This window comes from Aquila chrysaetos, chromosome 11, assembly GCF_900496995.4.
Source record: "Aquila chrysaetos chrysaetos chromosome 11, bAquChr1.4, whole genome shotgun sequence".
NCBI lineage: Eukaryota > Metazoa > Chordata > Aves > Accipitriformes > Accipitridae > Aquila > Aquila chrysaetos.
Window position 1 is genome coordinate 36,027,858 of NC_044014.1, and position 12,651 is coordinate 36,040,508.

A 12,651-nucleotide genomic window follows, 5' to 3' on the forward strand; every position below is an offset into this window, starting at 1 on the left:
AGCTGAAATGCTCTGGAGGATGAGTTTTCTTGAAAGGTGAAGGGATTTTTATTATCAATTTACAATTACTTTTACTTTTTTAATTATATATTTTTAAAAAAATCTTTAGAGAAAAGACACTTAGTTCAGAAAAGCCTGTGCCTAAATTTGTAATCAGATTAAGTGATGAAAGATGATAAAAAGAAGATATTACGTGGCAATCTTTTGTTTAAAAGGCAAGGGAGGGATACAAGTCTGGCAGAAAGTGACTTTTTTTGAGTTATGACAAAGCTCTCAATTTTTCTGCATGTTCAACATTTTGCAAAAATTGCCACGTGCAGAATGGGAGTGAGGATACAGCCTTAAAAACCACAAACACAGAAAGGGAAACTCTTCTGGGATAGTATAGAGAAAAAACAAACCAGCAGGAATTCAGCTGTAGATGTTCAGTGTCTAAATTTGGATGCCGTATTTTTGTAGCCCCAACAGATCTTGCTTGTGCAGTTTAGCTTTTTTTTTTATACCCTCTCAGTATTAAAAGAAAAGTGCTCCTTGCAGTGTACATACTGGCGAAAATGTATTGGGTCACAGTGGGATGGTGAAGGAGGGGGAAATGAGACAGCCGTACCTCAGGGCTGCCTGCAGAATGAAAGGGAGCGTGTCTGAGAGCATGTGCAGTCCTGCAAATGCTTACAGACGGGAGAGTTAATATTATCTATATAATAATATGCCAAAACCCACGTGGGGCCTGGGGGATCGGACTGGCTAAAACTAGAATGAAATCCTCACTGTCCTTGGAGTTGCTGGAGATTTCCCCACCCCCCAGCCTCTGATGCTGTTGAGCAGTCACAGTGAGAGCTTGGCAATAAAAGCATGTATGGGATGATACCATTGTATCCAAATAAATTTTTTTGGCTTCCTATTTTTCCTTAAGTTAAGGAAAATTACATCCTGCTTGTGACATTCTGAAGAAGATTTTAATTTATATTAATACAAGACGAAATTAAAGCTATAGGACTGTATACTAAGCAGTGTCATAAGCAACAATGAGAAAATGTGCCAAAAAGCAAGAGGAAAAGAATACAAGGAGATATTTCCAGGTTATCACGGCAAGAAATATATTTGATGTGGGACATCGCTATACTTCTGTGAGCTAATGAAATTTTGTAAGCCAAAATCCTAGGTATCTGATCAGAATAGTTTTCTCCAACTCATGCTGTCTGTAATGTCATTTTGCTGGAAGTTTTGATGGGTTGTAATTTAATAGCGGGGCAGGGTCGGGGGGGTGTAAATTCAATCCAGTTCTACAAAAATGTTTGGACAGCATCACTGGATGCTTTTTGTGATCCAAAGGAGCAATGAATTTCTTGCACGCTTTAGTAGCTGCGGGGCTTAGGGCTGTAAGACGCACAGCAGATACATCCTCACACCCTGCTTTCTGCCCAAAGCCAACTCAAAGGTGCTTTTTGAAGGTGTCAGCCAGCAAGAAAGACTGTAAGAAGCTCTGCAAGGAGCTCAGCAGGCAGCCCGCTCTGTAGCGTCAGCTGCTAGGGCATTGAGAAGGCTGATTTTTTTAAAAAAATAAATATTACTTTTGCATTTCCCCATGCAAAGAAATACTGTATTTAGATGCTTTCTACTTCCTATTTGGGGAGTTACTGCATGGTGAAAAGGCCTCATAGCTGTTAGTAAATTAGACGCTGAGGAGGTGACACAGTTTATTAAATTACCTGGTGAAACAGGGACTAAAATGACGTTTACTGAAGATGGAAACAACACAAAATTAATCCTTCCTCTTTGTGATCTTAAAATGCCCTCCCATAGCAAATTATCTTGTGTGTGATAGGAAAAATGATTAAAAAGGAAAATCTGGAAGAAGGCAAAGAGTGCCTGAGGTCCATCCAAATTCAGTTAGCACTTGATCTGGTACTACCCTCCTCTTGGCATTGCAGCTATTCCCAAGGGGTGATTTACCAAATAAAGCTGAAAGGTGAAGGGAGGACAGGGTTGGGAGATGCTGTGATGTGACTGATGACCAGCAAGGGCCACCAGCATCACACCTGGGACTTGGGGCACCGTGTACCATAGGACATGTGGCCACATCTTCTCTTGCGCTTTACCCATGTGTCTGAAGAGAGACCCTCTAGGCAGACATACGTGAAATATCTGCTGCCCTTTAAAACAAAAATACTCTTGATGGATTCTTTAACCACTGCCTTTATTAATGCTGTACCTCTAGAAATCAAGTGTAAACCCCTCTAAATGTCGTAAACTCCTACCTAGTGCTCCATCTGTGTCATCTGGTCCACAAGACAGCTGCATCCCTTAGGAAGCTGCCACAAAAATGTAGCTGAGGTTAAGGGTGGGGGGGGATGGAATATGTTTAGACTTTTCTCACTATTTAAATAGATCATAAATACTGATTTTTAATTTTTTAATATTTTTTTAACATGCAGTAATTACTGGCTTCATATGGCTCCTCCAAAGCACACAGAGCTGTGACCTCAAGTCCACTCTATTGCAGCAGAGGCTCTCTGCTTGCAAAAGCAAGTTTAAAAGAGAAATGGTGGGGGCTGTACAGGCGGAATAAAAGCCAGGGTATTGATTTTATAAAAATCCAGCATCACCTTTGATACTCTGTTAAAGTTACACTAAGGGATAGCTGGCATGGCTTCCAGTGGGATAATTACAGCCCCAGTCTGAGTAATGTCTGCATGTTTCAGGCTTGCAAAGTGATCTGCCTTTATTAGAAGGAGCTTGAATGAGAAATGAAGGCGCTGATCCTTCCTGGGTTCGATAGCTGGCATATTTTACATATCTACTTTCTGTAAACTATTTTCTATAGTGCTTCATAACAGAAAAGTTGCTGGAAGCCAAGAAAATAAGCTCTGGCAGTGCTGGCCAAAGCCAACAGGGTTACTTCCAGCAGCATATTGCATTTTGTCTCCTCTGTATGTGCAAAGTTGTCATGGTGGATATTCACCTAGAGTTGAGAGTTAGCCATGGGAATGGGGGCACTTGCTGCTTCGGGATCCTCTGGGACCAGTGTAGCTGGCAAAATGTTGCCTTCCCTTATAGATGGTATCATGTTCTTTCCTTGGATAAACTATAATCCCTCAGGGTATCACTGGTTGGACTTGAAAGTTGTGTTTAAAAAAAAAAAAAAGTGTTAATAAAAGGCACCACCAATTAGGTGGTTGTAAAACCCTTTGCCAACTCTTGTAGGAGCTACCTGGGTTAGAACCAGTTTTTTGCCTCCATCCTTACCACTGGCAATAGCTACACCTGTCCCTATCTTAAAAGCAAAATATTAATACCAGGGGCTACTCAGGATAAATGACTATCCAGAATAAATGGGACTGGCTGCACTGTTATTTTCTGCAGCTGCCTGGTGAATTTTCAAGAAAGGTGGGGCAGGTATGTCACCTTCCCCTCCCAGGAAGAAGGTGGGCTAATGCTGAAGCCTCTTGTTGCTGCCGGGTCTGTGGCCGTGTTGCTCCAAACCCACTTGCCCTGAAGGGTTTCTAGTTAGGAGCTGCCTCGCTCAATGCCTGGTTTTTCATATATATGGGATGTCTGGAGGACTTAAGAGGGTTGAAACCAATTAAGATGTCTGGCCCTACTCAGCACCTTAATTCTTGCTGTTGCTTCATTGCAGGCTGCGTTTTATCTCGGTGCTTTCAAAAAGATGCTTGTCTTCAAATAAAACCACACTTGATTTAGGCTAAATCCAGATACCACACCAGACGTGTTCCTGGAAGGGTTGACGGATGCTGAGGGTGACTTTGGCTTGATGTAGGGACTGATGGGAGGCTGCGATTTCACAGGCTTGCTCTGTGGGTAACTCTTATTTGGGCTTCCCCAGGAGCTGACCTTGAAGCTGCAACAGTTGCTGGTTGTAAAATTGGTAACACTCCTTGGTGACTTGCTGTGGCTGTCAGTAAGCTCACGGATTCAACTCAATGTCTGTTCTTAGTAGCATGTACGTATTATATATATATATATATATAGCCCTTAATCTAGATCCAAAGTAGATGACTGAGTGTGTTTTCCCTTCTGTAACTCCCAAGCAACCAAAGCCAGATGGGATATTAATAAAGATCACATGCTGGACTACTCATATACTTAAAACCGAGGCTGCATGGACGAGAAGGCAAGTTGGGACCTGCTTCTGCTGTCTCCTGCTCCAGAGATTTTATTTCTTTTAAGTAAAAACTCCATCTATCAAAAGAGAGAGTCATAGGCAGTGTCTGTACTTGGGGGTCCAGTAATGTAGCCGTGAAGACTGGAGAGGCTGTCAGGGTGTGGTGGCTGTTATGGTTTAACCCCAGCCAGCAGCTAAGCACCACGCAGCCACTCACTCACTTCCCCCCACCCAGTAGGATGGGGGAGAGAATTGGGGGTGGGGAGTACAACTCATGGGTTGAGATAAGAACAGTTTAATAGAACAGAAAGGAAGAAACTAATAGTGATAACAACAATAATAAAATGACAATAATAATAATAATAATAAAAGGATTGGAATATATAAAACAAGTGATGCACAATGCAATTGTTCACCACCTGCTGACTGATGCCCAGTTAGTTCCCAAGCTTCCCCCCAGCCCCTCCCCCCATTTTATATAGTGGGCATGGCATTGCACAGTATGGCATACCCCTCTGGCCAGTTTGGGTCAGCTGTCCTGGCTGTGTCCCCTCCCAACTTCTTGTGCCCTTCCAGCCTTCTTGCTGGCTGGGCATGAGAAGCTGCAAAATCCTTGACTTAGTCTAAACACTACTTAGCAACAACTGAAAACATCAGTGTGTTATCAACATTATTCTCATACTGAATCCAAACCACAGCACTATACTAGCTACTAGAAAGAAAATTAACACTATCTCTGCCAAAACCAGGACAATGGTGATGACAAGATCTTAGCCATTGTTTTAATTCACAGTAAATATATAACTATACTTAATTCACAGTATGTGTGGAGTTTTCTCTTTGTGCTGCTGGCCTCTAGAACTGTGAAATGACTCAATCCCCAAAGTGCTGTTACTGGGGTAGAAACATGGAATTGCACAGTTCCAATAAAAAAAAAAAAGAGCATTTAGCTGTTTTTTTCAAAACCTCTTTGGGGAAAGTTGCATCATTCTTCTGGTGCACATGTGATCGTTGTAGGACAAAAATGCAAGAATTACATTTGGGAACTGCCTTGTGGCTCCTACTTGTTGGAGGTCCCTGCTGTTCTGTTGCCCTCCCTCTGCTTTCCTTGGTCAGGAAAGAAAGAGGGTTGGGGAACAGCAGCAGTGTGGCCAACATGAGTGCTAAACACCTCTCCTTGCTCTCCAAATATACTTGAGCCAAGTATATTTGGGGTTTTTTTTACATGGATTCTGGTTTTCTGGCGATGCTTCCAGGTTGGTCTTGGCAATTATTGACGTGTGCCTTGGCAATTATTGAAGTGTGAAGTTATTTCTGAATTTATTAGATGCTGAAATTCTCCAGGAGTCCCGTACCTTGGGCACTGGGGCTTTCAGCAAGACCAGGGACCATGGGAGGGACCTTCCCTGCCACGTGCAGAGGAGCATCCCACACCCTACATCCTGCTGCCGCACACAGGTCATCTTGACGTTCCTGGGGACTGAGGACTACCTCCACCTCAAATTAAAACCATATTATGACTGTACACTAATCTGGTACAAAGCACTTGTGCATTGCTTGGTTATCATCTCTCTTTAAATTGTGGTTATTTCAGTATTTTTCCTGGTTCCTGTTTTCTGTGTGGAGGCCAAAACTTATAGGCGATCCTTGAATATGAATACGGAGCAGTGAGTTTTAAAACATAATCCTGAAAAAGCCTGGTTTGATATTGGTGAAATCTGACTGCTCAATTATGTGTTTTATAAGGAAATTATGTATTTTCCTGGTCCGTTTCTTTCTCTAGTTTCCCGGCAGCAATCACTTTCAAAAAGGCCCTGAGGAGTGCAGGGACGGTGCTCCTGTTTTCCTAAATGAAGCATTTGTTTTAAGAAACAAGATTTTAACAGGGAAATATATCATGAAGGTGCTGAGCATCAGTGCGTGGCCGAGCTCCTGCCTGCCCCTCCTCAGCACCACCCCTTCGGGAGCAGCGTGTGGAGGGTCCGTCTGTCTGTCTAAATCTTTGCCCCGCACTGTACGATGGTTTCCTACACGAGATGGCGCTCTTTGCCTTTCAATAAAGCAAAATGCAATTATTAATTTTTTTTTTTAAATTCTCTCCCCCACCCCCTGCCGCGCTTGGCCCCCTCAGCCCTGCCTGACCCCTTGGTCCCAGGGATGCTCCTGGGCTGAGGATGGGAACCAGGAGCAGTTCTAATCCCAGAGGTTTCCAACCGCACGTGAAAGGCTGGAGGGACAGATAGAAAAGCGCGTGAAAACACCCCACCAACTCCAACTCATTAAAAGAGAGGCTGCTAATTGATTTTTCCACCTTAATTTAAGACTCCTGTGATACAGCCTTGTCCTTGAAGCCCAGCTCAGATGCTTTGCCCTGTCCTTGCCCTGCCCTAGCAGGCCTGTGTGTCCCAAGCCCAGGGGACAAGACCCCACGGCTGCCCCAGGTTGGGGTGTGGGCCCTGGGGGGTTCCTGGGCTCCTTTTGAGCCCAAGGCCTGGCTGTGGGCTGGGCCAGGCCCCCCTTTTTTTGCCTGCAGTAAGGGGTTCCTGCTCCTCCTTCCTGGAAGCAAGGGTGGCTTGGGAGGGAAATGTGATAGGGGAACTGATGGTGCCCTTTGCCAGTCGGCATTAAAAATTCATGTCTGTGATGGGCTCTTCCAAATAAGTCCAGGAAGGGTGAGTTCCTGCCTCCTGGGACCTGCTGGCAAGCACTCGGGCTGCCTGCTCTTCCCAGCCCCCAGCCAGCATCCCCCCTGGGGGACCAGGTACCACCAGGACCCCAGTGTCTGTGTGCCTGGTGCTGGGGCTCTGCTCCCTCGGCAGCACGGGGTGCAGGCCGTCTATGCATGCTGGGATGAGAGGTACCTCCTGTGTGGGGGAAATTGGGTGTCCCACAGGCTGATGGGGGTGGCTGGTATGTGTTGTGGGGTGACCTAGAGGGCAGGGATGTGGGGCACCTGGAGGAGGGTGGGGAACAGGGAGCCCTGGAGGGAAGGGATGCGGAGTCCTTGATGGGGAGGGATGCAGGTGCCCAAGAGGGGTGGGATGTGGGGTACCCCAGCGGGGAGGTAGGTGGGATGTCCTGGCAGGGAGAGAGGGAGGGTGGCACATAGGGTGCCCTGACAAGGACAGAGGTCGTGTGCTCCAGGGAGGGGGGGGTACCCGAGAGGGATTGGGGTGCTGAGGAGGGGAGCAATGAGGGGTAAGGCAGCAGCGTGGGATGTGGGTGACCCGGAGTGGGGGGGAATAGATGCTGAGCTCCCGGGAGGGAGGGAGGGAGGGGAGGGCTGGGCCGGGGGCGGCTCCACGTGGCTCATTAGCAGAAGGCAATTTAATATTTATGAATTGCTCTTGTTTGAATCCCAAGTCTTCGGCTCCAGTTACAAGGAGCTGCGTCACCCTCCGATCACATGGTAATTGTTGCTATTTCCAGGATCCCAGCCTCGCAGAGTGGCACAAAAGCTCTTTCCCCTTTTCTTGTCTTTTTTTTTTTCTTTTTTTCTTCTTTTCCCTCCCTTTTTCCCTTCTTTCTTTCTCTTTTTGAGGGTGGGTTGTTCCCCCCGCGCCCTCCCTCCTGATTTCCCGCTCACCGGCTGCCGGCGGAGCGCTGGGCAGCGTTTGGGGATGCCGGGGCCGCTGCCCTGACCCGGGGCGGGCAGGAGCCGCCCCCCCCCCCCCCCCCCCCCAAACCCGCCCCACTCCCGGGGAGCGGATCCGGCCGCTGCTCTCGATGAGATCTGCCCGCCCCGACCCGGGACCAGCTCGGCGCTAGCACCCACGGAGGGGGGGGTGTACCCCCCAAAATGACTGAGCTGGAAGGAGACTTCACTAAGCTGCTGCTGCTGAAGGAGGAGCGGATCAAGGAGCTGGAGCGACGCTTGGGGGAGAAGGACGAGGAGATCCAGGAACTGCGCCGGCGGTTGCACAAATGCCAGTCCGTGCTGCCGGCCCCCAGCCCGCACATCGGGCCCCGCACCACCCGCGCTCAGGGCATCTCGGCCGAGCCGCAGACCTACCGCTCCTTCCACGACCTCCGCCAGGCTTTCCGCAAGTTCACCAAGGCCGAAAGGTAGGGACGGGCACCCGCCCCAGAACCCCTTCCCGAGTCGCGTGGCCGGGAGGGAGGCGGTGGGACTCCGCATCCCCCCACACCACACACCCCCCCCCGACCCGCTTCGGGTCCCCGGAGAAGTGACATCGATCGTGCCTGGGGGCGCTAGAGGAAGCGCCGGGTGCATTAGGGGCTCTCAGCCGCCGGGAAGGAGCCCTGCGGGGGATCGGATAACCCATTACCGGCGGCCCCCCCCCCCCTTCCCTTCCCTTCCCTTCCCTTCCCTTCCCTTCCCTTCCCTTCCCTTCCCTTCCCTTCCCTTCCCTTCCCTTCCCTTCCCTTCCCTTCCCTTCCCCGCTCTGGCTCCCCGGGGGAAGGAGGCGGAGGGGGGGCGGCGGCGGTGCCTCCCCCGGTCTTTGGGAAAAAGTTTGCAGCAGAGCCGGGGAAGTTGTTTGGCCACTGCCCGAGAGCCAGCCCGGGCGGGCAGCCCCCTCCCCGCCCCTTCCCCGGGGCAGGTGCTGCCTCCCCTCTTCCTGACCCCATCCTCCTAACGCGTTCGCCCAAAATTAAAGCCCACGCTCCTCCACCCGTGGGCTTTGCACCGGTGCTTTGCCTCTGGTTAGTCCCCTGCGCTGGTGTCAGGCACCCACGGAGAGGGTTGGTATTTTGGGGGGGGGGGGTCCTGCATCACTCAATCTGGGGGCTCAGGCAGTTTCAAGTGCATGACTCTCTTGCCTTAATACACCGTGTGAAAACTGGGGAGTGCGGTGCTGCTCCAGTCCCCGGGGGGATCCAAAGTGTGACGGGGAAGTTGCTGTGGGAGCCGGTGAGTTCTGTGGGACTGCAGCGCGCGGGACCCAACGTCACCTTCCTTTCAGCAGACACCGTCGCCAGCCCTCGCTGAGTAAGAGACGGTCTGATTTCTTCCATGTATAGCAATTTATTTCAGCAAAATCATTCCTGACAATATTTCTCATAGCCAGGTGTATTTGGGTGTGGATCCACACAGTTCTCCTCAATCTTCTCACAAAATGTACCTTGCCGTCACCCAGACCAAACTCCTGCCCTTTCCTCCGCAGTTGTCCCCTGTCCTTTGTTAACGAGACTATTACTCATTTAAAGATAAACAAGGAACACTTGGCTTTGGGCTTTTTAAAAAATTATTATTATTTTTCCTGACTCTACGGGGGGATTTAATAAAACAAACCGCTATGCCCAGGGAGGTGCGTGACTGCTGGCCATGCAAGCAGAGCATGTCAGTCCATCCTTCCCCAGGTTAGCGCATCCCTTTGCACCCCCTGCCCAAAGCGGAGACTGCGTACTGCAGCCAGAGAAGAAACCCAGGTCAAACTTTTGCCTTTGCCGTTGCTTTTTTTGAAGGCTGTGATCGTCCCAAGCCTCGACTACCACAGGGAAAGGTTGACAGCAGCCTGGCACCTGTGGTAATGGCAGGGACCCCGGTGCCCACCCCTGTGTAATAGCTCATTTAGAAATTATTACACCTGCTCACAGCTCTAGCGAGGTTTAATCCTCCCCTGAGACTTTCCCCTGCTGTTCCCAGCTTGGGCTGGCAGGCCGGCACCAGAAAATGCTGTGTCTGGGTGATGTTGTGAAGGTCATTTGCCCTGTCCTGCAGCGTTCCCATCACCCAGTGATGTTTCAGCGTTCAGGGAAAACTCTTGGTGGGGCTTGTGGGCATTTTCCATCACCCTCCGGGCTGGCACTTCGTCCCCCGGCATCTTCCAATACCTTGGCCTCGCTCGTGGTAGCCATGACAATGGTAACCAAGCCAGTTTGGGATTGCTTTCAGGTTTTAATTAAGGTCCGCTTAATTCTTCTCTCTTCTCATCGCTGGAAGAGCAACGGGCAGCTGCACGGTGTATGGAACATGCTGCACCCGCAACCTGCCTTTTTTTCCCCTTATTGCCCCCAGATTAATACTCACCAGTGGGTTAAATAAACGTGTGTTTTCTCTGGAGGCGTCTCACCCGTCGATGCGGTTCCAGGTTGCTGCTACGGCATCCTGGGCACTGGGGCAAAGGGCTTTGCTGCAGTCGGTCTCTGCCAAGAGGGTGATGATGTTTCCCAGTTTTCGATGCCGACCGGAGGTGCAAGTGGGTGTCTGGTGCCAGCTCCCTTTAATGTCTCTGTGGGTTTCTCTGGCCTTTGCATCTAAAAGCTGCTGACAGCGTTTTGGCCTATTTATTTATAGGGGTAACTTATAGACATGTATCAGTCTCCTGCCTGTGTTTTAGCAACAGCAGCTGATAGCATCATCTAAACTGTTCATTCCACAAGTTTTCAGGTCCCTGAGAGGTTGGACACAGGTAAAGCCTCTTTTCTAAAACCCAGAGACAACTTCCATACCATAAACCCCCCCAATATGATGTTTACACCTGTTTGGTTTGTGCGTTGATTTCAAATTAATGCTGGTAGAAACATTTTTATACAGGTCCGGGATCAACCTTCAAATGCTTTTTCATCTCTGAGAATAAAGATATAGCTATCGACTGTGTAATTAATTTTATTTAGGGCAAGCATGTCTGTAATATACACTGACATTTAAAACTCTCAAGAAATTGAAATTAGTAAACAGGACGATAGAAACTCAACAACTAGTTAAATCCCAGCTGAAAGCAGAAAATAGAGTTTGTCTCCGGTAATACGTTGTGCCTCTTGTAACCCATCCCTGTAATGTGTAGCAGGGTCAAAGTTGTAAAGACTTGCAAAGACCCAAAGAAAGGGCTGTGAAAACAGAAAGATATTGAAAGACATGTTATCTTTTGTCTGGAAGTGTGGTTTTTATGCCATTATTCCTTCCAATAATTTAGTTGTATAGATTTTAATGGAAGAAAGCATTTCTGCATAGATGGTCAGGTGTATAGATATAAATCAGATTTTCTTTCAAAATAGTCAGGACACTGCCACTTTCTATGTCTGTTTTTCAAGATATAATTCTTCCCTGTTGTTTTCTTGATCTGTTTCTGCTAGTGGAGATTTGTGTTGAGGAAAGAGACGCACTTCTTGTAAATGATTTGTTAATTTATGATCGTTCAGTGAGTTTTTATTCACTTGTACCTAAACCCAGTAAGCATTTTGGATCACACATGGATTCGATGCTGTCTGATGCAGTATCTGGCAGTTGCTTATTGCAGTACAAAGAAAGAAAAACAATTTGTTGTCGTTTTTTTTCTAGCACGGTAAGAGCCATCTGCGGCGTGACTGGATGATACAGCAATCGAGGCCCTTTGCTAATGCCTTGGAAAGCGGTTCCTAGGAAGTGATCCCCAGTTGCTAAGCAAAGGCCCTGCCATGGCGCGAGCGCTGTAAATGATAAATGATGCAAAAAGTAAATGCCAAGGTGTACTCAAAGCACTTAGCTAGGACTAACAGCCAGATAACAACCGCCGGGATTTTCAAAACTGCCTCATTCCTGCAGCGAGGTGCTTTTTGAAAACTCGAGGGGTGCTAATCTGCAGGTTTTCATCGTACAAAGATGCTTTGTGCCACGTGAATGATCGATGTGAGCCATAATCCCTGCCTTTTAAATCATCCTCTTGGTAAATTCCAGCAACTGCATTCTTTAATTGAGAGGTGCAATACCTAATTCCAGCTTAATCCTGTTTATTGGGGTCGACAAGCTGTATTTGAACTATGGTGACGCTAAATTACTTTGGAAACAGTTAAATGTTTTGAAACGGCGACTAAATCTTTGCTGGTATTAATGTGCCAGAGCCATGACTAAAAGGCAGTCACGGCCTTACAAGCAATTACATTTTCTGTGTGTGATTATATCCTCAACTTTGCAAATTTGGTTTGGACCATCCTGTCTCTGTGTTTTTCCGCATCAGTTTGTATCTGGCATGGTGCTATAGATTCAGTCTCAGCATCATTTAAGAGAAGTGATGAGTTTCCCCACCCTGTTCCCAATAACTTACCCACCCTTCCTCGCTGCACCAGCTAACTTTGTCTGCAACTTTTTAACGGGATTTCCTCTCTTTTAGTTTATTTTGGGAAGCATTTGCCACAAGATGGCAGTGGGGTCTAACATTTAAGGCAAGGTATTGGGGTGTATTGTGGTTTCAGCTTCCCAGCCCTGGCCCAGTCATCCTGCAGATGGTTTTTCAGATGAAATCCCAGCATGAATCTATCATTTTCCCCAATTCCACCTTGTCTGAGGTGTTAGGGGGGTTGTGCTGGGAGTTGTTCACCCGTGGTGTTTAAACTCAGTATTAAAGGCTTCAGGTGGTCTATATGGTACTGTGGATGGAGGATCGGAGTGGATGCTCTCAACTTTATATAGCTCCTGGCTCCAACGCTTGCGATAAGCTGGTGTTTGATGATGGCAGGATCAACCCATCTCATGGCTGCCAAAGTTGGGCTTTTGGGTACTGCTCAGGCCAGGACTGACCACACAGAGGGTAAAAACCAGGCAATGCAGGAGCTTTCTAGTTCAAAACTCAAGGCCAGGTCATCCTTAT

At 47.9% G+C, this 12,651-nt stretch overlaps 1 protein-coding gene across 1 annotated transcript in view; it reads left to right on the forward strand.

The window, feature by feature from the left end:
* Positions 1-7,431: 7,431 nt before the first annotated feature.
* Positions 7,432-12,651, forward strand: part of PRKG1 (protein kinase cGMP-dependent 1) — a 532,766-nt gene continuing 527,546 nt past the window's right edge. The window contains exon 1 of the mRNA XM_030030117.1: positions 7,432-8,188. Coding sequence (XP_029885977.1) covers positions 7,923-8,188 — 266 coding nt within the window. The 5' untranslated portion in view covers positions 7,432-7,922. The remainder of the gene's footprint in view (positions 8,189-12,651) is intronic.